This window comes from Phymastichus coffea, unplaced genomic scaffold (assembly GCF_024137745.1).
Source record: "Phymastichus coffea isolate CEN01 unplaced genomic scaffold, Cenicafe_Pcof_1.1 PCOF00003, whole genome shotgun sequence".
Lineage (NCBI taxonomy): Eukaryota > Metazoa > Arthropoda > Insecta > Hymenoptera > Eulophidae > Phymastichus > Phymastichus coffea.
The window spans coordinates 13,580,354-13,603,310 of record NW_026706814.1 but is presented as its reverse complement, the minus strand read 5'-3'; the positions used below and the strand labels follow the sequence as shown (position 1 = coordinate 13,603,310).

Sequence of the window (22,957 nt, the reverse complement as noted above, 5' to 3'; positions counted from 1 at the left end):
TAGTAGTTAATTAGGCAGTAGATATAACAGTATAATTATTTTTAGAAATATTTATTTTAAAATTTGTATATCAATAGAAAACACAGTACTTAACATGCGGAAGATCACTTAAATATTAACAAGAATTAGAACAGTAAATAAACTTTTACTTCCAATTCTATTTTTCACAAAAGCGTGTAACTACAAGGCAATACCCATAACAGGAACTGGAAGTATTTTTTCTTTTTCTAAAAATTTTGTAGAATAAACCATTTGAACTTGTATTAAGAAGCTCTTAATATAGCTCAGAAATGTATTATTTATCAATAATAAATTGACTACCAAGTTTATTATATTTCTATAATTTCTGGAGCCAAAAAACCTTTCATTACAAATTTTGAATTTTCTTTAATATTAGAAATACGTAAGCCTATATTTTATAAATATTGTTCTACATGCCAGAATCTTGTTATATATTCACAAATAGAATAAAATTGAATAGGCCTTTGCATTTATACAAAAACTAAGTGTGGCAGTTGGTACCATAAAAAAAATCAAGCAAATAAGACATATTTGAAACACAGTAATGAAGTAAATTGCTTTAAAAAAATCGTTCGAATAAAACATGAAGAACACTCAAAAGATCTGGCAATAGCTTTCATTCATACTATCTTCATATATATTTTTACAAAGTTTCATTTACATTGTCCTCACAGTTATTACAAATCTTATTAAACATTTCGTTGTGTATATGCTCCGTTTCGTCGATATTATAAAAACCCTATATATTATATACTTATGATCCGTTAAATTGTCTACTGCTCGCTGAATTGCTTATAATTCTTATACAGCTCTTTGGCACCTATTGACTTTGTGTTAAAAAATATGATTGTTCCATTTGTAAGTACACCGTTATTTTGATTGGATTATTGTACCACGGCGTCGTACGAATATTAATCTCTGAGAGTGACTAGTCGGATTAAGAACTGCAGTACAATAATCTATGTGACTGTGGTACACTTTTATAGAAATTTCCTAGCTTAAGATAGTTCAAAAGATGATTTAAACGCATATCACTGGGCAGTGGACGTTGTTGCTCGAAGATCCAAAGACGTCGATAGATCATCGGGTTCACTGATGCATTGACTAACTTTCCTGAAATAATTAAATATAAAAAAATAATTGTACAAATTGAATGAAAAAGCGGTACATTGGATGAATATTATACCTAACACGACTTTCAGCTTGCAAGCCATCGATGAGATCAGGTCTTGTCGCTTGACTCTTCCATTTCTCGGCGCTGAACTGCGATAAGTCGATGCTGCCATTATAATAACCATTCTCGTACTTGCCAGTGGTATAGTGCTCATGCGGAAGCGGCGAAAACCTGCGTCCACCGAGGTAATCGGTATTGTTTGGCGCTAAAAGCTCCTCGAAGTACTCGACAGTCTTTGGTCCCGACATGCTGGAGCCGAATCTTCTCGGAAGTGTGCTGCTGATTGTCCTAGGTTCCAGCCGAGCATCGCTCAGCGATGAGTTTTTGTAAGGTACCAAATCGCTGTTGGTGCTGAACTCAGTACTGTGATACTTTCGGCGAGCGGGACTCGAGTCAAACGTGGGCGACAGATACTTCCGGAGTGGATCGTACGAGGGCGAGGAAATTTGACTGTACGATTGACTGGGTGACTTGTGCTCGTTCGAGTACGAAGATACAGTACTGCCGCCGTCGGAGTACCTGTCCCTCTCGATTGGCGACTTGTGATGACTCATGGCTGGTAAGTCAATCGGTGACTTTCGATGAATTATCGGTGGTAGCTCGATGGGAGACTTTCGATGACTCATCGGTGTTAACTCAATTGGCGACTTTCGATGACTTATCGGCGGTAGTTCGTCATTATACAAGCTATACGACTTCTTTTCTGAATTTCTCCTTTCTGCTAGCGTAAAGTTATTCGACTTAGACTTATTACTGCTCTGTTCCTGTTTTGTCCCAGATTCCCTTGGATTTTGGAAGCTAAATTTTCTCGGCAGTGTCAAACTTGACGATATGTTAACACCGGCCGGCGATGCGTTTAGAGAAGTTTTTCGCTTTCTGTCATTGAACCTGCAGTAAAAGCTCTTGCGTCGAATGCGCTCGAGAACTGATTCATTGGTAGGACTGGGTTCGGCTGAATCTCGACGGTATAATGACGAGTAAGAAGGCGACGTTGGCGAGTGCAGATCGTTTCTCGTGTGATTTATGTCGGCTGAACAGATCGACCATGAGTCAAAGCTTTCGGTATCTTCTGTAGGAGATAACAGGTCGTCAGTGCTCGCGAGATCTTTAGAAGATGGTGCATCTTTCATGTCTTCTACATTGTTCTTGTCCTCTTTCAAACTTTCCGCTGGCTCGGTCTCTTTGGGAATTTCACTTGGGGAGCTTTTGGGTATTTCTACGTGGTTTTCTTCATATAATTTCATTTCCGAATCGCTGGTGTGACTTTCGATTTTTAAATCCGCAATATCTCTTTGTCGAAGTGGTTTGTCAATAACAATCTTGTTTCTGGCGATCGTCGCCCGATGGGTCATCTTCGATAGATTGTCCGACAATTTACTTGAAGTATCGTCCGATTGACTTCTCCATACTAGTTTCGGTATTTCTCCTCCTATTTCGCTTTTCGGTGTTTCGCTCTTTGGCGATTCTCTTCTAGGTGGCGTTATGTTTCGGAAGGTATGTTGTGGAATCCGCGAAAGCTCGAGTTTCAATTTTTCTCTGTTTGGTTTTTGATCTATAACTATTTTCGCGGGGGCAATATTATTGAGTAACTTGGACGTTTTTGGCTCAGAATTTTCAGCTTCCATGTCTTTGCATTTATCAGTGCTCTTATTAGTGTGGCTTTCGACAAAGTCTTTTTCAACTTTCGATTCAGGAACCATCTCGTTTTGAACAGCAGCTTGACGATCAGGACCGTTTTTCTGGAGATTATTCGCTGATATAATCGTCTCTGGAGTTTTATCTTTTTTTGCGACAACTGTCTTCTTAACCACAGTCTTTGCAAGCTTCTCTTTATCATCCGACTTGCTGTCCGACGTATCGGACGACTTCTTAACAACTTTCCTAACGACTCTTACTATCTTCTTCTTCTTCGTATTATCCGATCCATCTTTCTCCTTGTCCTTGCCAATAGCCTCTTTAGTCTTGACGACTTTCTTAACTTTCTTTCCCGTTTCGACTTTATCAGACTTCGAGCTATTCTCTGACGAAGTTGTCGTCGAGGTGACAATCTTCTTCTTGAGCTTAGATCCATTGTCTCCATTCGTTTCCTCGCTTTGCTTGTTGTCGATGATCCTCTCTGGCGATTTAGCCTTCTCCGGCGAACTGTTTTTTTTGACAAAGCTTTTTTCCGGCGACTTCTCTGTCTTACCTTTAAGCAGTTTCTCAGGACTCTTCTTCAGCGATTTGGACAATCTTTCCATTGTGGGTTTCTTCGTCTCGGGACTGACTCTCTTTGGCGGAGTGGTTTCTTTGTCTTTCGATGGCGATCGTTTGAAGCCAAGCGTTGACTTTTCCGGTGATTTCTTGGCCTCGGCGATTTTCTTACTAGCAAACTTGGTGGGAATTTTACTGGTAGCAGTGCCATTTGCATCGGGACTCAAAACTGTGTCCGATCGCGAGCCCTTGTAAGCATTCTTTCTGAGTCTACTCAAAATCGTTTGTCCTTGGCTGCGTGGTGTTCCGCTTTGTTCGTTATTCTTGAAGAGGCCTAGGACCGAGTTGACTTTGCTCTTTGGAAGTGGCGCGGACGCGCTGCTACTCGTTGATAGATCTTCCACGCTCGTAGTTTTCTTTGTCGATTCTGTAGGTTCGACTGGCGACCTCGAATTCTCGGCTGGTTGCACAGAATTTTCTCTGTCTTTGACCACCTGGACATTACTCTCCACATTATGCTTGGTCTGGGCTTTATTATCTAGTGCAATCGGCGGCTTAGCGCTGTTTGCTTTGAACGCAGAATCGTCGCCGGATCTGAACTTTTCAAGCTTTCTCTCGAGAGTCTGCAAGAAGCTGCTCTTGATACTGGGCTTCTCGTGCGAAGTCTCGTCCGGCTCCTTGCTCGACGTCTCAGCTTTACCTTTCGTGAGCAAATTCACTTCGTTCTTCAATTGCTTTTCCAACTGTTCATCTTCAATCGATTTATCCTCGGAAGGCTTACCAGCCAATTGAGCTTTCCTCCTCATAAACCTCGATTTGCGTCGCTCGTTTTCCGCGGCTTTCTGCGCTTCCTTCTCCTTTACGTACTGGCTTTCCTCGCGTGGCGTATCGAAGAAGTCAGGCCTCAAGAACCTGGAAATTCTACGTGGTTTGGGCTTTTCGCTCTTGTCCTTGTCCTTATCTTTGTCCTTGATTTCGACGTCTCGGCTGCTGCTACTGCGGAAGAACTTGCTCAATAAGGAGCGTTCGGGCGTGAGTGCATGCATGCTCAAAGTGTCCTCGGGTTTGCTGCTCCTTTCACGACTGAGCGAGCTATCACGAGTGAGTGATCCCGAGCGAAAGCGAAGACTCGGAATGCAGCTGCGACGCTTGGCAATTGCAGCACTGGCGGTGTCAGAGATGGCACTTAACGACTCCTTGTCGCACTTGTCCAGATCCTTGTAGTTCGAGCTGAGATTGGGATTGTACTTGGAAAGGCCGAGATTCTTCATCTTCGACTCTTTTATCAGATTCTCAACGGCCAATAATCGATTGTGCAGATCCTTGGTGGAGGCACTCTTGTAAGACGAGCTGTAGTCCAAAACGTTGGAGGTGGATTCAGTTGGTGAAGTTTCGCCTGAAATGGCCGATCGACTGGAAGTCGTCTCGAAACAATTGGACACTGAAAACGACGGTGCCTCAGACAGCGAGGTGTCGTCGAAGTCATCGTTCTTCACGATCCTAGGTATTTGATGCTGAACAGGTTGGATCACCTCGTCGGGCTGTTCCTCTTGTATTTTCTCGACGACGATCGGGGCAACGGTGGTGGTGAGCTTGCGACGAGGCAAAGGTGGCAGATATTTATCCTCATCGTCGAACAAACTAATACTCCTTCTTGGCGATCGCCTCTCGTGTCCAGAGCCTGTCTCGAGCAAACTGTTGGCTCGGCGCATACCTACGTAAGCGCGGTCGTGCGAGCGACTACGGTAGCGTTCTAGTGCGTCGTCGTTTACTCGGAAAGCTCGTTCGCGTGGTAGTGAAGGCGAACGTGGTAGGGTTTGACGAGTTTGCTCGATGAACTGACGACTCAGCCGACGTGCGAGTGTTTGGTCGAGAGATTCCGGACTCTTTGGATCATTTAGCGGTGGTATGGACGATGGCGATAAAGATGTTGTTGATGGCATTGACGTTGGCTCCGAACTTCGTTGATGGGATTTCACTGCAAAAAATGTGAAAGCAAAAGCTCGCTTGCTTACCTCTGTTAGGGCAGTTTCGGTTGGTGGTGCCTCTATGTTTGCTTCGTGCAGAAATATGGTGGATTTTACTATTTTCATTGGCAATAATTGTAATGCTTTTGGACTCAGTGACAATATTTTTTTCAAGTGGTGAAAGTGGTTGAAGATAACATACATACCTTTATTAATTATAAAGGTAATATTAATATTAATATACCTTATATTAACATTAATATACATACCTTTGTCAATTAATGGTTAAAGTCAACAAAATCAGAATTAGATATTGGTGTGCATGATAAATAAACATTCAATCTACATTATATACATTTCAATATTACTATTGACTGTCTAAGATGTTTCAAAAAGTTTTCATTTGAAAGCATTACAATCATTTCTAAAAATAATCTAATTCGACTAATCTAACAATTTTACCGAAATCATTGATCATAGACAGAGGTACAATAAAACTGAATCTTTCGTTTTTTCAATATGTACATTTCTTTATTTCTACATACAGATATTGTTTTTATAAAATTCGTCGAAAAAGTAATAATAAATAAAGACTGTTATTTGCAAATTACTCGATAGCTAATCTTTCTCTCTATATATTTTTATTTTCTTATAAATTATTGACTTATAGCAGATATATCGCGATGTAAAAAATTATATGTTATCATTGTAAGCTGCATACTTCCTTTTGACTGCTGTGTGACTTAGATTTATACGGTAGACCGTTATATTCTACCACAAATGAAAAGTTTATAAAAACTACGAATGAATGAAAATAAAACGGAAAAAAGTAATTTTTTTTATTGATGAAATATTAGAAGATCAACATTTCGTAAATCGAAATTATACGTACACCTCTACGAAACTTTGTAGCAGTCGTAATAAGAGTATTATTGTTATAAAAAGATTATTGAAAATATAGTTAGAAGAAAAATTGAAGTTATGGTAATTTGATAATTTATAGGATTGGATTCACATAAAACAGGTGACAAACAGGCGCTTAGAGGTAACATAGGTTTACGTTTCAAAAGAAAATATCCATCAAACCAAAGTCAAATCAGCGCGATGAAAAAGCTACACATTTTAAAAGCTCAGAACTATTGAGCTTGAACAATTCTTTGATCCATGTTTCGATCGAATCAATTAAAAAGTACAGTATCAAATTGCATTGACACAATATCACTCGGAACGTGCTACATCATTACGGAGAGGTAACTGTGTAAGTTCACGGAAAGAAAGAAAACTATGTGATTAGGAAAAAGGAATGCTCATTCAATGAGACCTGTCGATCCATCAAAAAAAAAAAAGAAAACTATGCTTGCCTCTTTCAATAAAAATATAGTATGAAATAAAAATCATGCCTATTGATTTGCTATTCATTGAATTACCGGCATGTTTTATATTAATTCAGGTCAATCAAAATGAGTAAACCTTTATTCCTATCTAATTGTACTCTGCGCAATGTACATCCATTACGATACAATGGACAGAGCAGCATATACATGTTATAAGTCGCAACATGCTATTTAAGGCAAATATGAAATAATAAAACGCTGTTATTTATAAACTCTTGAAAACATAACAAATCGCAGCCACCATTATAAAAGTGTTAGTTCTTGCTGGCGTTAAGATTATGAAACATTTCTTCATTCTCCTCTCAACATTGTCATATACAAAAATTTATCGTGTTCTTTATACATATACGTATACATGTACATATATATATATATATATATATATATATATATATATATATATATATATATATATATAGATTATTGAAAATATAGTTAGAAGAAAAATTGAAGTTATATATATATATATATATATATATATATATATATATAATTGCTTCTGTGGTAACGCAACAATCATCCTAAGTGTAAATTGGCTTGTACTTTTTTTTGTTATTTTCTAATTTTCTTGTTCATTAGAAAGGCTCAGTATGATTTATTCTACTCATGGTGATATAAGATTATCATTGCTTTATATGGCTGAAATCACACTATTTTTTTCTATCAAAGTAGTTGTCACTCACTAACAAGTCTACCATGACTGACGATATTCATATTCTATAGAATATCGCTATAGAATACATCATACTTCTAGAGAGCCAAAGTGTCATGTTCTGCGATATACATATGATAAAAAAAGAGAATTGATGCGCGATAGTAAAATGTGTCACCACAAGTGTTTCATGGCTCGTTGTAATAAGTATATTTATAAAAAAAAATTTTCTTTTCTCTGTGCTGTTTCAATATGGTATTGAGATATATATTGAGGTTGCGGTGTTGCTTCTTGAATAATAGTGCGCGAGTCAAGCATTTTCTCACACGTGACATCAGTTATAACAACCGAGATTAGTAAGAACTGCAATAATGTATGATAAAAACAAATTGGTTTGTTTTTTGTTTGCTACAATATTTTTTGTTATAATTTTATTGACTCCTTTAAGCTGTTGCTACTTATTTTTGTTTGTTTTATTGTTGAACGAAGAAACGCGACCACTGTATCGTGTTGTTGAGATTAGGCAGAGAGAGAGAGAGAAAGAAAGAGAGAGAGAGAGAGAGAGAGAGAGAGAGAGAGAGAGAGAAGAGAGAGAGAAGAGAGAGAGAGAAGAGAGAGAGAAGAGGAGAGAGAGAGAGAGAGAGAGAGAGAGAGAGAGAGAGAGAGAGAGGAGAGAGAGAGAGAGAGAGAGAGAGAGAGATAGAGTAAGTAAGTTGTATCTAACTTGATTTCACTATTGGGGATTACCGTCGGCCCGCCTACGAAGAGTGACTCGCACGGTCGCTGCAACAACCGTCATAAAAAAAGACCGTCAATACAAAAAAGAAAACGTATACCACAGAGAGCATTAGTGCAACTGACTTTTTTTACATAATACTCGTATTAGTCATTTTTAATCTCTTTCGAAATCACCACTAAACATAAACAGTTAAGCTCCCATTGTAAAATTTAGTCCGATGGTAATATTTACTTTATTGAGTTGTTTAAATTGAGAATTTATTTGAAAAAAGTCAGTTGGCTACAGCAAAAGCTGCTTATTCTTTGATAACTGATTGAAGAGTCGACGATAGACTTGTAATAATTTAACACGTATTTCTGTTATACTTATCTCTTGGGTGACCAAAAACATAAATAAAAAATGTGCCTGAATAAATAGACGTGCAAGACTTTAGTTTATAGAGAACCGGAAGCCTGAAATTAACTAGAAGTATTAAAAATAGCGTTGCTATGAAAATTAGAAATATACTTTTAAACAAAGTTTTTCAAAGCAAAACATTTTTTGGTTACAATTATTTTTTGTTAAATAAAATTGATATTTACTCATTGTAAGTAATTTTATCACAAAAAAATAAAGCTAATCAAAATTAAGATTTTTCTTATTCGTAATGAATATTCTCAAAACTGACGTCCTGCACATAAGCGATAACATTTAATATTCGTTTTATATGCAAATGTAGTAGTATATGTCAAGTGTTGAAGTTGATGGTGTAGTTTCATGCTTCAGATATAGTTTTGAACACTCATAGTACGTAATATAAGGTGTCGCGCAAAACCAATTATGAGATGTAATGTTAATGGAGAAATTGATGATAGAAAAAAAAGTGACAAAATTCAGCAACAACAATTACAAATCTACTGCTCACTAAATAGGTTTCATGTTGGGCAAAGGCAAGCTTTTATCATGTTTTTATATATATTAATAAAAATGATTAATTAACAAAATCTACTGTTTTAGCTGCAGATATTTTATTGAAATTAATGTATATTATTATAATTTAATTAATTATAATATTTTAAGCTAACAATTTTGTAATTTAAATACTAGTAATTACAAAATTTTACTATGTAGGAAGGGAAAGTAAGTTACAAAATTTTATTACGTTAGTTACATTCAATGACGTACTCCGTAAATATTTCATAACCCTTTAATAATTAAAAATATAAAATAATGTAGGCGAAACATTCAATGCAATAAAGCTAAATAAGCTGCTTTTAAGAAGCAGTCATATCAAAACATTGTAAATAGACCTACGAAAAACGTTGGAATCATTGTGTGAATACAACAGAATTGCGATCTACCCACCTGTGCCAAACACAAACCGGACTACCTAAATTTACGTGTGTTAGTATTAAAAAAAAAGTAATTGCAAAAAACATCGTCAGGCAATCAAGTCAGAGAGAGAGGATATTACAATTGTTGAAAGACAAACAAAAATATGATAGGTAACTCAATTAAAAGAAAAAAAGTCAGCTAAACGAATAATAAGAAATATATATATTTTTTTATTTATGTGCTCTGTCTATCAACGACTCGACAATAGCTAGGTTTTAGAAGATGCAGACAGAACTCTGTATTCTGTTATATATATATGGTATAGTTTTTTTACATTGCTCGTGCACTGCCACTTGGCAAGAGTCAGTTATACACGTTACATTTTATACAATTTACAATATACAAAGTGAAATAGTTCGGTTATTCTTAGAAAAAGAAAAAGGATTTTCTCATGATACAATTTGAGACTTCTACTAAGAGGCGTGCCGTGAATATTAAATAATTTATATTTTTTCAAGCAAACAGATTGCTTCGAAGAGCATGAATTTCTATATAAAAGTATCCCCATTAACGCGCTGAAATGAAATAACTCGCTCGCTTTTACAAATTTAGAATTGTCGTTAATTAAACAAACGATCGCGTCTATAAATTAGAGCTCGTGATCAGTAGTCACGCAAGATGTAGAGACACTCCAAAGCAATCTGTTGCGTTCGGTAGAGCTGATTCAATCAAAAATAAAACTCACCTCTCGGCAAGGTATTGTTGCCCATTTCGAAGAGACTATCGCGTGAAGGCGTGCGTGCTCCGGAACTATTTTGTTGAGAACTCATTGATCCGCTCGAGTCCTTGCGACTGAAACGGTCGTTGTTCTCTCGGCTCATTGAGCGCCTAAATTGCGAGTCTGATATCCGTCTGTTCGATAATAACGTATTGGATAAATCACCTTTGTTGGCATTTGATATTTTTTTCTTATACATCATAATTATTGTGTGATATTTCATTAACAAATGCAATTATGCAGTGATGGTTCAATAAAAAAATATGCAATTTTTATTGAAAATATAAGCATGTATTTGTTAGTTTTAAAAGGTTTACTTTTTAACAAACATCAGAAGTTTTATGTTATAGACTTTAGTTCTCTGTATCTGATCTAATACGCTTAGTAAGCCTTTTAGTAACATAGTGCTCAAAGGAATGTGCTTGCAAGCTCAATCTTGGCGAGAAAAAAAGGGGGTCGTGACAGCGCATGAACAAAGTGCGATCTAGCAGAGCGGCCTATGTGTGCGTGTGTGCGATTCGATTTAGAATGTATGGAATAGTGCTAGCTAACTGCAGATATTTCGAGCTGACTTATTTTTGCTATACTTGCTGATCGAGTTCTTCCTTTCTTTTCAATCTAACAACTTTAGCGGGCATATACAACGACTTCTGTTTGTGCATAGAAAAGCTTACAATGATGCAATTGAATTTATGCACATAACAACATATGTAGCAAAAATATTTATAATAAATGAAAAAGCTATTATTAACTTTGAAATATGTGAGATGTATGAAATAAGCATTCAGAACAATGACTTCTGTTAAAAAAACTCACTCTATTATAGTTTCACTGTGAAACTGGCTCTCGTAGCTTGCACACAAAAAATGCTCGTGTTAGTTTTTTTTTGTTTTTGATGCAATGATTGATCACTAAAAGATAAATTAATTTGCGACAGAATCATACATATTCATCCATCGCGAGTTTGATTCTAGGTTAATTTGGTATCTTATAAAATTAATATCCGAAAACCTGAATCATTAGTGTAATGTAATCGTAAATAAGATTTAATTACAGATACCTCGATAACGGCTCGTGCATGTTCCAGAAACTTTGAGGTGAATTCGATCCCATTCTACCAAGTAGCCTGCTATTCGGGAAGCCAGCGCCCCTATTATCATCTACATTAAGTCTTTGCGTCAAACTCCTCACTCGTGACAGAAGTGTAGAAAATAAATTCTCAGCTGTCAACAACTCGAAGCCGTCGTCATCGTCGTCTTCACCGGACGATAAACTGTCGGCGTGCTCAGGTGGCTGTCTTGATGGTCGCGAACTTCTCAGACGGTGCATATGTCTCTGAAGGAGATCGTCATTATCTCTGTAGAATAAAAAAAATATAGTTAATGAATGCATTATTTTAATATTTAAATTACCAATCGGCAGAGTGCATACCTGTGAAGCGAAGAGAACGGTGACTCGTCTTCGCTAGCATCCGATAGTAGTGATCCCATTCGTCTGGGTCTCACAAATCTTGACCTCGGAGGATTTATACTGGTGGGCGTACTGTTCTTGTTCTCAGGTTCGACGCTACCTGATCTCGGTGTGACATAACCACCGCCTTCGACGGCTATTGGTATAATATATTCCCTCGGACTTTTTCTAATAGGCTCTGGACCCATCGCGGATCCTAGCGCGCTGTCCGTATCAGAGTCATTGGTCGATTGTCTCGATAATGAACTCGAACGCTGGGACAAGGATCGCTGAGCTAATGGTGGCTTGGGTGGTGGTGTCGTCGAGTGTACAGTAGCTGTTTGTGGAATCGGCTCGACTTGGATCGGTATAATGCGTTCTTTGAAGGAATTGTTACGACTACTTTCGGGTTCGAGACTGGAGCTTCGATGAGTTTGTGGTACAACAGCCGCCACGGGAAAGGCCACTTCAGAGCGTTGGGTGCGTAATTTTTGCGGCTCGAACGCATCAATCTTGGCTTCGACCTCAGAGCGAAAGCCGCCATCTACTGGTCGCACGTTCGACAGGGTTATTTCGGCTTTGCTTGTCTTGCGTGGCCGCGGCAACGTCGCACTCTTCAGCGTGATTTCCAACTTGCTGCATTTCTTTGGTTCATCAATTATGGGATTAAAAGCGTCATGGTTTGTTACTTCTGAGCTTACTGATACCTGTGAAAATAGACATTGTGATCAATTTTCGGTTGTTCCGCTACGATGAACAGTGATAAAACTATAACTCGATACTTACGGCTTTAGCTTGCAACTCTGGTTTTGTTGCTTCGAACTCAAATTTAGTTTCCGTCGGCGTTGTCACGGTTACCGTGGCATTCCTCAAGTCATTCGGGCCAAGAGGTATCTTAAGTCCAAGTTGTTTCTTGGGATCGATACTTTGTGGCGATACTGGTGGTGATCCGCTCATTCTTCTCTGCATAGGTGGTTTGCCAAGAGCTCCTGTGATTATATCCACAGCGCGCTTTTTCTCTTCTTCGCGTTTCTTATCTCGCTCTTTGTCAGGTTCTGAAGTATCTTTTTTCTCATTTTCTGGTTTTTTCTCGAAACTTGGCACGTCAATAATAACTTTGGATACCGGAGGAGATTTAATAATTTGAGGTACCGAAGTCGCCGAGGACAAACTAGCTTTTCTTTCAAAAGCAGCTTTTGCACCACCAACGTTTACACCAGGGATAAAGATCTTTTTAGGTTTCTCGGGTTCGGTAGTCGTTGGTGACAATAATTGATTGAATTTCTCGGCAGTCTCGAAAATTTTTGATCTTCGGCGTTCGGTCGATACTTTGGGTATCGCTTCGGCTGAGATTATTTCCGAGTCGAGGGAGAGAGCTTTATTCCTTAGTTTTTTCGTTTCTTTAGGTTGTACTTGTGTTATGTCTTCTACTTTTGGTTCAGGAATTTGCTTTGCTGAGCTCTTCTGCTTTGGCACATCAGACTTTGTTTCCTCGACGATTAGAGCTTGCGCTTCTGGTTTACCTTCGATTTCGTTGATCTTTTCAATAAACGGCGATGATACGACTTCGTTTGACTTCTCTGCGACGCTTTCGTTTTTATTATTTGCAATCACTGTGTCCTCGGTTGTCATACTTTGATGTGGCTGTGAAATAACGGTTTTACTTTGTTCTTTGCATGGTACTTTCTTCCTTAACGCCTCCTGTTCTTCCTCTTCTTTTACTTCTAGACAAGACGCAGAGTCTTCTACTTTTTTTATATCGACAGTCTTACTTGTAGGAACTGATACGATCACAGCAGGATCTACTTCCATTGCCTCCTCGAGTATAGAGTTCGGCAGCGGCGCAGAATGATGCCTAAAAATAATAACATATATTTGAATATTTGCAAATACAATCCAATTAACAGTCTCGTGAAAAGTATCGCAACGACTAATCAATGCTAAAAAGCAATACTTTTAAATCGTGTGTTAATATAAAAATAACTGCTCTAATGTCATTACTAAGTATCTACTTAAATGTTAACTGAAAGTTAAAATAGAAATTCATTGTTGGTTAAAGTTTACAAACTGTATAAAAAAAAACTCACTTAGAGGCAGATCTGTATGCTCTGGGATCTCTATCATCAGTTCCCTCTTTTCTCCTGGTACGCTCCTTCTTTTTAGCACCCGCCGCATTCGTCTCATCCATAGACGGCGTTGTCTCAAGCTTCCTCTTGGCTTCGCTTCCACTCGGTGGAGGAATCAGTGCAGCAGCGACAGCAACAGCCTCTTCTTCGATCATCTCTCTAATTCGTCTGTCATTCTGTTCGAGTTCCATAAGACTACCGACCGACTGTGATCTTGTCGGTACAAGCGTCTCACTGGAAAGGCTATTGGTGATGTCAGAGGGTGCTGGTTGAGATGATTGATCACCTACCACCAGTTTTTCTGCACTCGCCGATGGAGGTACGAGAGAAAGTAATAGATCAAGACGCACAGGAGTTTCAGCCGCGAGATCTTCTGCTATGTCGAGACAATTCTGCTCGTAGCCCTCGTTTACCCACCAGTGCGTGCAGATCTTCTCGATGTCCGCTCGCCGTCTCGGGCATACCGTCAGGATTTCTTTTATAAGCGGTGATGCGGCTGTAAAAGTGAGTAAATTGTTAAACATAATTTTTATAATATTGAGCTCAAAGTAAAAGAAATTCATTTGTTAATTCGTAAACATTATTTTTCCAGCTGAAAATTTCAAATTAGTCATCGTGCGACATCTCGGTTTTTTTTTCATTCGAATGCATGACGCATCTCAGTTCCTTTTTTATAGATTTTACGAATTTACTTAAATGGATATAAATTTAACACAGTTACTCACGTGTTTTTAAAACAAAAATTAATAGTGTAAAATAGACTTAGCCTACAGAACTCACGCGACTTTTTCTTAGGTTCGAAATAGTCCGACGAGGATATCTGTTTGACTAGTCTTTTGAAATTGGATCCATCGAAGGGCATGGCACCATAGACAAGAGTATAAAGCAATACACCAAGACTCCAGCAATCCACCTCAGGTCCATGATACGGAGTACCTTTAACGATCTCCGGACTGGCGTAAAGTGGACTACCGCAGAATGTGCTGAGTAATCGTCGCTCGTCGAAGACATTCGACAAACCAAAATCGGCAATCTTGGCGTTGCGATTCTGATCGAGCAAGATGTTTTCGAGTTTGAGGTCACGATGGCAGATCTTATGCTTGTGGCAGTAGAACACCGCCGTGGCTATCTGGCGGAATATTCGTCGCGCTTCTTCCTCCGTCAGCACTTTACGCTCGCTCAAGTAATCGTAAAGCTCGCCACCGGCTGCGTATTCCATCACTAGCACCATCTTCTCCCGATTCTCGAACACTGCAACGATTAATTGCTTGATTTAGATTCCTACCGCTTGTTCAATGTTATTTTGCAAACGAGAAGTGTCATTTTCACTCAAGGAGCTGCTGAATAATGCGTACAGTAGTGATGATAACTTGGGATGACTAACGTAAGCGAGTAATAGACTATACAGGATAATAACTGTCTATTGGAATAATAAGTAGTTCAATCCATTTACTATGCCAGTACGAGGGTATTTGAATAAAAATGCATTTTTTGCAAGGGCGACTGGAATATATCGTGATTAACAAGAAGTAAATTGTAAAAGCAGCCAGAATTTATATTAAAAAAATTTCTTGAACGCTATTTCTGATACAACTGAATTGCTTTTGTATGATCACACCGATTTGTTATTTTGTATAATAAACATTCGCGAGTAATCGCGACACTTAACGATTACTTGTCACAGTCATAAATCCAGCAGGTTCTTCGCCTCTTAATATTTAGCAGCGGGGCGTGACAATAAAAGCTGACCTTCGTAAATGTGAATGATGTTCGGGTGCTGAACGCTGGACATGATTTGAATCTCCCTGCGTATCCTAATGAGGTCAGCCTCGGTCTCGATCTTGCACTTCTTGATGGTTTTGATCGCAACTTCTTGGCCGGTCTCTTTGTTGATTCCCAGCTGTACTTTGCCATAAGTGCCTTGGCCCAATTTTTTGATAATGTCGAACCTTGACAAACGAAATCAACTGCTAATCGATATGCGCTCAGGGCGCCCAGTGCAAGTGCACCCCCCCCCCCCCCCCGCTCAACGCGACATCACCGTATTTGCCAGGCGCATGCATTTAACTTGCTGCCAGTAATAAAGTCACCCGATTAACTGCAGTGGCTTCTTGGCAGACATCTGGCCAACTTTTGCGCGTTGCAAAAACTGCCTAACGAGGTATTTCTTTTTTTTATGTCACTCAAGCTCTGCGGGCTACTGGCTGAAATTCGCGCTAGAAATCGAAAGGCTAAAATTACTCTCCCGAAAATGTTGTGTAACGTATCTGTTTCTCTCGATTTCAATTTGAATAGTTAACTTGGTATTTCTGTGAAAACGCCCGAATGAAAACTACTCGAGCGTGTTTCTACGATTTGTTTCCCTTTGAAAGTACACAAACTATAATTTTTGACGGCGTCTTTTTTCACTGTCGCGCATCTATCTGCCATTTGTAATAAGTAACAAGCGCCTTCTTCGGGCAAACGCAAATCGTAATCCCGAAATTTCTAAAACGCTCGTCTTCAATTCGAATCCAATAACACCAATTGAGCGACGCGCTCTTTCTTGAAATTGGAAAATAATCAACGGGGCTGCGGTCAGAGTGCACCATCTCTTTATTAGTTATACCTTTGCTTTAATTTGCGTCTGTGGTTATGGAGACGCACACCGCCGGTGCTCTCCATGCCACCCATAATGTTATGGATGCTCGCCTCGCCGACGACCATTTTGGCGATTTTTTCTTATCTGCAACATAAACGCAAAAATAGCTTTCATCGTAACGTGTTGCTTGTTTTTTGTTTATTTTTTATCACAAAGCAGGAAAAAAGCATTCTTGCATCGTGATTACAACACCCACGCATAATCAATAAAATACAAGTATATACGTGTATTTCTTCAGTAATCAAAAGCATCTCTGTTTTTTTTTTCTCTTCCTCGTCGTATCATCCAATTACGAATGAAACACGATCAAAGCGAACAGATAACATTGCGTGAATATGTTGAACATTCACAGGCGAAATCTAAAAGTTCGAATCTTGGATCGTGTCCACATTTATGAATGTGTCCGCGTGCACGTACGCGTTCCTCGCGCACAGCACGCGAACACGCCCCAAGACGCAAAATACAAAAACGAAAGGCAATTTATTTTTACGGAGCCACGCGAAACAATATTTTTTCACATTTTCCCTCCTTGCTGATTTATCGATCCTCCTTTGCGTCTATTTTTGTCCCCGCCACACACACACACACACACACACACACACACACACACACACACACACACACACACACACACACACACACACACACACACACACACACACACACACACACACACACACACACACACACACACACACACACACACATACGCGCCACGCGCGCGCACACACACGAACACGAGTTCTGCGCCACGACGAATCGCGCAATCGAAAAATGAAAAAAAAAAAAATTGGTCGGATTACGTTGCGCGTATGCATGTAAAAGTCGGGTGGAGATGAGGCTCGTCGTTAATAGCTGCTCAGAAGGGGGGAAGCAGGGCGCGAGCGCGAGTAAAGGCGCCGCAAGTTTATTTCCGTCTAGTCGCCAGCGCGCCAGCTACGACGCGCAAAGCTCCACCAAGAAGAGAGACAGAGAGGAGCAGCACGTGCTCACACGCGTACGAATTTCAAACTTCGATTGTTACTTGTGGCAGGTTTACTCGTTCGGCAGCGTTTTGGCTTCACCGCTCGTCAAAGTTTCTTTTCGCTCGTCACCGACGATCTCGTGGCTCTTTGAAAATCGATTTTCATGAAAGCTCGTATTGGCATTTTTATGGATAGACTGCAATTCCGAATGATTTCCAGAGAAACAAAGCTTAAAATAGCTTATACGCTGTACATAAATCGAAGTATTAACTAGCTGCACTCCGAATCAACGAAACTTAATGCAATTTTTAATAGAGTTTAAGACTAACATCGTAGATCACTTGATTCGGTAATCGAAATAAATATTCATTGCAAAAAGAGTTCCACAGCCGCCTACGGTAAAGCTGTCGCATATCAAAGTTCACACCTGATCATATTTATCCAGCGATACGTGAAACTTGCAGCGAATAACGGTTCTCCGTAATCGGGCAGATCTTTCGCCAGGAGCACGCGTATTCGATAAGCTTCGTACGTCACGGATGAAAACAGAGAATCGATCTTCCGTGCAGGCGAAAGTCTTGCTGCCTCGGCCGACGCTCGGGGGTATTCTGAAAATAAAACTCCGTGAAGACGAGCGATATGCTGATTCAAATTGCTAAACGAGACAGATGACGTTGACCGAAATATACCCGTCAACAAGGTGTGGATTCGTCATCGATATAACGATGACAATGGGCGCCGACTAGAAACAGCCAAGGCAATTTGGCCTGCGTGCAATCTTGCCGCGTTTCCCGAGAGGCAGAGAGAGAGAGAGACAGTTGAGGCGTCTGGCACACAAACGACGATCTTCTGTCGAGATTTTCGGGAATAATATACAGAGAGAGGCGCAACCTTAGCTCAACTAGAACCGAGTAATTATTGTTTCCATCTATCGTTCGCGTACAGTGCGACGTGGCCTTTCAATGGTCTCGTTGGACAATCTTGTTTTATATAGTTCTCGACGCGCGATCATCGTACGTTTGTTGTTGTTGGGTAGCATATTAAGACGCGCGTTCTTTCATGATTCCACATACATTTTCCGGCGCTGATCGATACCTGACCCCCAAGGTCTGCGAATATATCTTGTTTCGACTTTGTTTCGTCTTACATTGTTGCCGTAGTTCGAGGTATGCAAAGGGCCGTTTTGAATCATGACGTACGAAAATATCGAAGAATTACTATCAAATTTAATTCAAATAAAGCGCGTCACTTTAGCTTTTAAATTTCGCGAAACACCTTGCAAGATGTAAATAACGAGATTTATTTCTTCGCGGCACAACGATTCGATTTTTTTTTTTAACTCATATCCCGTGGCCTTCCAACATATTTCGTGATTTCGAATCACGCGTTTCAGACGATTAAATGAAACACGTGCGAGATCGATACGTCACTTTTAAGAAATTGATATTGAGCAAAGATCGTTTATGCATAGAATGCACTTACTTGATTTGGTCTTTAAAGGCACCCGAATAAAAAAATCACAGAAATGGACTCGAGCGATGGTGCCGGGAAGGCATAAATTTGCTTTTTTTCTGGTGCACGCGCGCCCAGTTTGTCAACGTATACTCATTCGGAACGCCTATAAATACTCAAATGCAGCTTTCGTATTCCACAAACGGTGAGCATTCAGCAGCAACAGGTGAGCAACGCTAATAAACGCAAGAGTTGCAATCAGACTCGAAAGTTTGAATGGCGCGTGCGCGTTGGGCAAATTTTATTGGCCGAGTCTCTCGCGCTGAGCGAGTCGCAGGTCGAGAAGCTGCGCCTATATAACAGACGTTTCGTTCACCTCCGTCTCGCTTGTACATACTTCACTAGACGCGATCGTCGTCCTATGAATGTGCCTGTAATATATACCGCCCGCACGTTTTCAGCTCTCTATATATTTGTCATTCAGAGGAAACGACGCCGCTCGCTTCCGCTGTCGCTTCTGCAATATGTTCGATCGCGCGTAGTCGCACACACTTTGATTTTTCTCCCTCGTTTTCAGGAGATCACGCTGCGCGTAAATCCGAGACTGGACAACAAGTCCGCCGCTGGCTCATTTTCTTTCTTGTTTTTCTTTATTTTCTTATTTATTGGCAAATCTCGATTCATTCGGGTTTGGTTTCATTGTTCGTACACGAGGAATTACCGCGGGTCGGCTTACAACTTCCGACAAACTTCTTGGCAGCAAAGCGAACGATAGGCGTACGCGCCCACGTAGGAATAGAGCGATTCACAACGCAAGCGTAGCAAACGTATGTGGCGTAATACTGAATGCCTTATATGAGCATCCTTCGATTCGCACGATAAGATGCTGTTTGCCGACATCTTGTTTTTTTTATTGTTGGTACGGAAAATGCTTTTGGATAATGGTCAAAATGAATCGTTCTTTGGCCGACGAGTGAAAACATATTAAAGAAACTATTGTTGCGTGTAACTTATTGTTCTTATTGAGCAATTAAACGTTATAATATCCTGTCGACAATATTTTATCGAAGCAACAATAAGCAATTACAGGCTTCTTTTTATTCACCTTATCTTATTAACAACAAAAAAGCTAGTAGCCGGATAAGAAATTGCAATTGTAGATTCCAGTGGCGAACCGTACGTTCCGCAAAGTGAGCAAGTAGTAAATAATCGAATCTGTTAGACGAGCGCGTCGTTCGTTCTCCGGAAGCGCAGCGCTCAGTCGTGCGCCGCGACGAAACGAAAAGATAGGAAGCGAGCGAAGAGTCACAAGGGGTTGAAAGCAGCTGCGAATCCCGGACGCGCACGAGGAGCGGGCGCGGGGGTGCGCGCATCAGAGACAATAACAGTGGGGTGCTCGCAAGGCGCGTCGCGCGCGCGCCCGCGCCATTCACGAAAGTCGCAAAAAGTATGGCTAATTGCAGAAAGGGGCTGCTGCCGCGTACGTGGCTTTTGTGTTTTATACGAGGGGAGCACGCTTCGTTTTTCCGACACATTGCGCTGTCGCTGTTCGGTCGACCTGCGTGCAACGCCGCGCCACGTTCCTCCTTTTTTATTACTTGGCAGTTTCTTTTTTGCCGTAACGGACAAATACGAAATATTTTCACGCGATTTCCTCGTCAAAGTACTTTCCTCTAACGAAGCGAAATACTTTTCAATTATATACCATAATTTCGGAGTGCATAAAATTGTTTTGCATTCACTTTAGCTTTCATAGGTTTCATTTAGTTTTTACAAATGAAAAAAGTATAAGTTTATAGTCCAATGTAGGTATAACCATTTAATACACATTATACTAGTTTTTCAACAATTGTGAATCTTTCTAGAAGTTACTAATTATTTTTGCTTCAAGTAATACAATATGAAGCAAAAGCACTTTCATAATTCCCGTAAAACTTTCTAAGAATAAAATGACTGTATTTCTGAATTGGAACTTATCAATGTTAGATGCAGCAAATGATTTAAAAAATAACGATGACCGTACAGCAATGCTAAGCGAGCGATAAATATCAAGTATTAGTGACTAATGAAAAGTGGTATTCCGCACGGTATACGCCAGTTACTTTCGAACGATTACAAGATGGTTGCGCACGTAGGTGCATAATCATGCAGATCATATAAGCGTCGAGAGAAAAGGCGAGCGGACACCAAAGAATTTCAAAGGCGCGTGGGCGCAGTCATCCCGCATGCAACGGCGATCGTAAAACGCGCGTACATGGTCGCATTAGTGCTCGAGTGAGTGAGTTTGATCTTATTGCAGTCAATTCTCGCTCGTCTGCATACCGCGCACCTCGGCGCTCGTTCTTTTCCATGAACATCACTGCGAGTGCCAAGGATCTTTTTTTTTTTTAATTGCGATGCTCGTGTTGCGTGCCGAAAATTCCGTGTATTTCGAGGCTTTCTTCCTCGTTTTTATCTCGTTAGCAGCTATCTCGGGCGAAAAGGTCAAATCCACCGGTTCCGAGAGAAAGCCGCTGGTGACGCGCAAATCCCCCGAGAAAAACGTCAGTAGCGAACCGTCGGCTGCCAAAAAAAGGCTTCTTTCGAGTCGTCGCATGTAAACAGCGCACGCTCCTTCTCCCTCTCTCACACTCTTTCTCTATTTTTGGTCTAAAAGCGCACGAGCAACATTGAACGTAGTATAAGGACAGCTTATATTATATCGAGCGCCGTCGACGACTACGACGACGACGACAACGCACGCACGATCGGCGTTTTTCGATGAGACGTCCTATTTATAGAAAAACTCGCTGCCCTGTGCTTTTAGTGTAGCGCAGAGTTGCGTGCGACGATACGTATCCATACGTTAGCCATTCTTCTTTGCGATCACGATACACACAAGAACAGTGTGAGTAAGAGAGACAGTTGAGGGAAGCTCAAGTCAAAATTAAGAGTCGACAATTTTTTTAAACAAGTCCTGATCGGATTCAAGAGATGGCTTGGTTCATCGACACCTTTGTGCTGACGACGAACCGAGCTATAAATAAACGTCAAACGTCATCAGAAAATTCGCGTGCGGGCGACGAGTCTAAGCAAAATTTTGAATAAATTCTCTCTCTCTCTCTCTCTCTCTCTCTCTCTCTCTCTCTCTCTCTCTCTCTCTCTGTGTTTCTCTGGCTGTAGCGTCCCCTGAATCACGGGATATTATTAAAAGTTATTTCCGCGTAGGCTATTAGCGTCGCGCGGTCACGCGAGAGACAGCACGGGGAGAAAGACAGGCATAGTCCGTATGCTTTGATACTTGCGAAAAAAAGCAGAATTCTACCGTGCCACCGGTATCCCGTTACATCCCTGCCTGCTTATATGCCTACTGGCGATTGCTCATGCAGCTCGCAAGGAGCCGGCTCTTCGCACGTGCGTGCGTTATTAAAACGAGGGGTTTGAAGACCATGCGAGTCATTGCTAATAGGTGAAAGTGAAGAAGAGCAGGATGAGTCTTATCGTGGTCGGGCTGCAGGCACAGACAGTCGCATTTATAAATAGAGAGCCAAACGCTCTGGGGAAATCCTCGATCCTCGTCTCGCTTTTACTCTCGCTTGTTCGCTCTCTCGCTCTCGCGGTATGTAGGTTTCCGGGGCCGAAAATAGCGTCCTGATACGCGACCAGTACTCGACCGACAGGGCCTGTACACGTCTAAACAGCAATGAGCAGCAATCAAGGATCTAAACTTTGATCAACTTGTAAAAAGCAAGGTATGAGCTTACCGTGCGCCGGAGGTAGGTATAGGTGCAAAGTATTTGCTAGGTAGATAGCTGGTGGTGGGCGACGACGACGTGCAGCCTGAATAATTACGTCGTCGCCTGGGCGGCTTGGGGCCGCTTGATTTTACGCCTCGTCTTGCGCGGCATCTCACACTCTCAAGCTTGCCAAACGGGCACCATCTTCGGATCTATTTACTTATTTTGGAAGAGCTGCTGCAGCGGACGAGATACACGCACACATGCGCACCCACAAACACGAGAAAGACACGACACACGAGCAGTATCCACGCCGCCCGGACAACTGATTCTTGATAGCGACACCTCAGACCGCTTACTCCTGCTACAGTGCTAC

At 40.6% G+C, this 22,957-nt stretch overlaps 1 protein-coding gene across 2 annotated transcripts; it reads right to left on the bottom strand.

Annotated features, from left to right (window-relative positions):
• Positions 1–60: 60 nt before the first annotated feature.
• Positions 61–22,931, bottom strand: LOC131665529 (serine/arginine repetitive matrix protein 2). 2 transcript variants are annotated; one of them, XM_058937455.1, is made up of 12 exons: positions 22,609–22,931; positions 16,416–16,532; positions 15,557–15,756; positions 14,588–15,058; positions 13,769–14,303; positions 12,468–13,536; positions 11,664–12,388; positions 11,293–11,589; positions 11,049–11,084; positions 10,200–10,366; positions 1,208–5,366; positions 61–1,134 (listed from the first exon to the last, which is right to left on the bottom strand). In XM_058937455.1, exons 2-12 carry the CDS (start codon positions 16,511–16,513, stop codon positions 1,053–1,055), a joined length of 7,839 nt encoding a protein of 2,612 aa, XP_058793438.1. In that variant the 5' UTR covers positions 16,514–16,532; positions 22,609–22,931; the 3' UTR covers positions 61–1,052. The 2 variants fall into 2 exon arrangements, with proteins under 2 accessions (XP_058793438.1, XP_058793447.1); XM_058937464.1 differs by lacking the exon at positions 11,049–11,084 and having other exon boundaries at positions 63–1,134.
• Between the last annotated feature and the right edge of the window lie 26 nt (positions 22,932–22,957).